General features: G+C 28.9%; 1 protein-coding gene across 1 annotated transcript; it reads right to left on the bottom strand.

Moving 5' to 3' along the window:
* Positions 1-869: 869 nt before the first annotated feature.
* On the bottom strand, positions 870-2,306 carry LOC127131883 (uncharacterized). The gene is made up of 3 exons (XM_051060774.1): positions 1,908-2,306; positions 1,337-1,649; positions 870-1,198 (listed from the first exon to the last, which is right to left on the bottom strand). The coding sequence occupies exons 1-3, from the start codon at positions 2,304-2,306 to the stop codon at positions 870-872; spliced, it is 1,041 nt and encodes a 346-aa protein (XP_050916731.1).
* Positions 2,307-2,583: the final 277 nt, after the last annotated feature.

The following is a 2,583-nucleotide window of genomic DNA, read 5'->3' as shown; positions in this document are numbered from 1 at the left end:
AAACTAAATTCTAAAAATCAATTAAAATTCTAATTACTCCTAATTTCTAATCTAATTTGAAAATCTAATAAACCTAATTAACTCCTAATTCTCTAATTAAGCTAATTAACCTAAAACATAATTAAATGCTAATGATATAATTACTAGCTAATCAACAAAATAAGAAGAGAAAAACTGGATCCAAGAAAAACTGAGGATGGGCCTGGAACTCTCGACCCAATGTCAATTGGAATTGAGAGGGGGTGCAGGTAGCGATTGTTGGGAGTGTGAATGAAAATATGGGCCAAAGCGTTTGGGCACGAGTTCAAATTGTCAAACTCTCAATGGTGACCCGAGTCCTAATCCAAACCAGGCCCGGCCCAATCAATTCAGAGGCCCTGTTCTAATTTTAAAAATGGGCCTAAATATATATATATATATATATATATATATATATATATATATGCGTGTGTGTATATATATATATATATATATATATATATATATATATATATATATATATACACACGCATATATATATATATATATATATATATATATATATATATATATATATATATATATATACACGCATATATATATATATATATATATATATATATATATATATATATATATATATATGTATATACACACACACATATATATATATATATATATATATATATATATATATATATATATATATATATATATATATATATATATATATATATGTATATATATATATATATATATATATATATAATTTTAATGATTAAAAATGACAAACAAAAGATAAAATTATATATTAACCAAATGAAGTACCAAAAAGTTCAAAGGTATTGTTTAAACTACTAACACCATTTCTTACAACTTAAATTATCTAACTACATAAAAAGAGCCTTCCTACGAACACTTTTTGAAGCAAAATCGTCAACTAAGTCTTCATATTTTATTGTCTCCAAAATATCATTTTCAATAACTATTAATGCCAATCCATTAAGCCTTTCTTGTGACATGGTAGACCACAAGTAAGTCTTTAACAACTTCAATTTTGAAAAACTTCTTTCTGCAGAAGCAACTGTCACAGTAATAGTCAATGAGATTCTATCTGCAATAACTATAGTAGGAAAACAATCCAAACCTTTTAAAAATAATAATATATCAGTAGGTCTTATGGTTTCTTCAGGAAACATTTCTCTTAGTAACTTCAACTCTGCAAAAAATTCATTCCCATCAATATCAGATTGCTCATTATGTTTCAATGCCTACTCAAAGTTAGTAAAACAAGACTTCAAAGTTACATCATCTAATGATTGTAACTTGTGAGAAGTAAACAAGAAACTAAAAATACTTTCATACTCTTGGTATTGCTCAAACCTCTTATTAAGAGAAACAACAGCTTGATCAAAAAGGTAAAGAAAATAATTAACCCTGAATGATTCTTCTTCTGATAGCTCGACTGATGGGATATTCAAATTCTCATCAAATTGCTTTTTTCTTTTAATTATACGCCTTTGAGGAAATATTGGGGCAATATTCAATTCCACCGCAATTTCCTTAGCGTTAATCAATACCTTATAAAAACCTGTTTCTCTATATCCCTCAAAATACGAAATCAACCCCTTAATTTTTTGCATAGCAACATCAATAAGCATATCCTTTTCCTATAAAAGCTTGCTAACAGAATTAATTGCAGATAATATTTCAAACCAAATAATTATAGCCATCAAAAACTCAAAATCACCAAGCTCATTTGTTGCTAAGGATTTAGCTTCATTTTGTATTTTAGGATCAAGATCATTTTCTGACACTTAAAGCAAAGCTTCTGTAAATTATAACATTTGAGTTCTTATAGCTTTGACACTTTCTGCACGACTCTCCCAACGAGTGGATGACAATGATTTTGGAGTCAACCCTTTTACATTATCTTTCAAAATTTGCCATCTCTTAGTAGAATTGGCAAAAATTGTATAAATGCGTTGAACAACTCCAAAAAAGTTCCTAGCTTTAATACAAGAGTTAGCCATATCACACAATGCCAAATTAAGACTATGACAACCACAAGGAGTATAAAAGGCTCTCGGATTTATGTCTAAAAATCTCTTTTGCACACCTTGGTGTTTTCCTTTCATATTGGACCCATTATCATAGCCTTGCCCTCTCACGTCAAATAGGTCGAGACCAAGTTCTTTCAATTCATTTTGTAAAACATCAAAAAGCCCCTGACCACTTGTATCATTCACATTCAAAAATCCTAAAAATGATTCCTCAATACTAACAGAAGCTGAAGAAATATCCACATATCTTATTATCAAAGACATCTACTCTTGGTGACTAACATCAGGAGTACAATTAAGTATCACTGAAAAATACTTTGCCTGTTTGATTTTTCTAATGATTTCAATTTTAATCACAGAACCAAGCAATGAAATCAACTCATTCTGTATGTTATGCCCAAGATAATGAATATGAACTTTTTGAGTTGTAACACGTCTAACATGTTCTTGGATGATTGGGTCAAATTCAGCTAACATTTCAATCAAACCCAAAAAGTTTCCATTGCTATCTTCGTACAATTTCTCCTTAGAACCACGAAAG

Source organism: Lathyrus oleraceus, chromosome 3 (genome assembly GCF_024323335.1).
Source record: "Lathyrus oleraceus cultivar Zhongwan6 chromosome 3, CAAS_Psat_ZW6_1.0, whole genome shotgun sequence".
NCBI lineage: Eukaryota > Viridiplantae > Streptophyta > Magnoliopsida > Fabales > Fabaceae > Lathyrus > Lathyrus oleraceus.
The sequence above is the reverse complement of the archived record's forward strand: the minus strand, read 5'-3'. Positions and strand labels throughout refer to the sequence as shown.

Bases quoted from the DNA above. Each gene is read 5' to 3' on its own strand.
- LOC127131883 (XM_051060774.1), bottom strand. From the start codon at position 2,306: ATGTCTTTGATAATAAGATATGTGGATATTTCTTCAGCTTCTGTTAGT. The intron at 1,650-1,907 runs GTAAAAGGGTTG...AAGCTTTTATAG, and splicing joins GGCAAATTTTGAAAGATAAT to GAAAAGGATATGCTTATTGA. The intron at 1,199-1,336 runs GTATTTTTAGTT...AATTTTTTGCAG, and splicing joins GCAATACCAAGAGTATGAAA to AGTTGAAGTTACTAAGAGAA.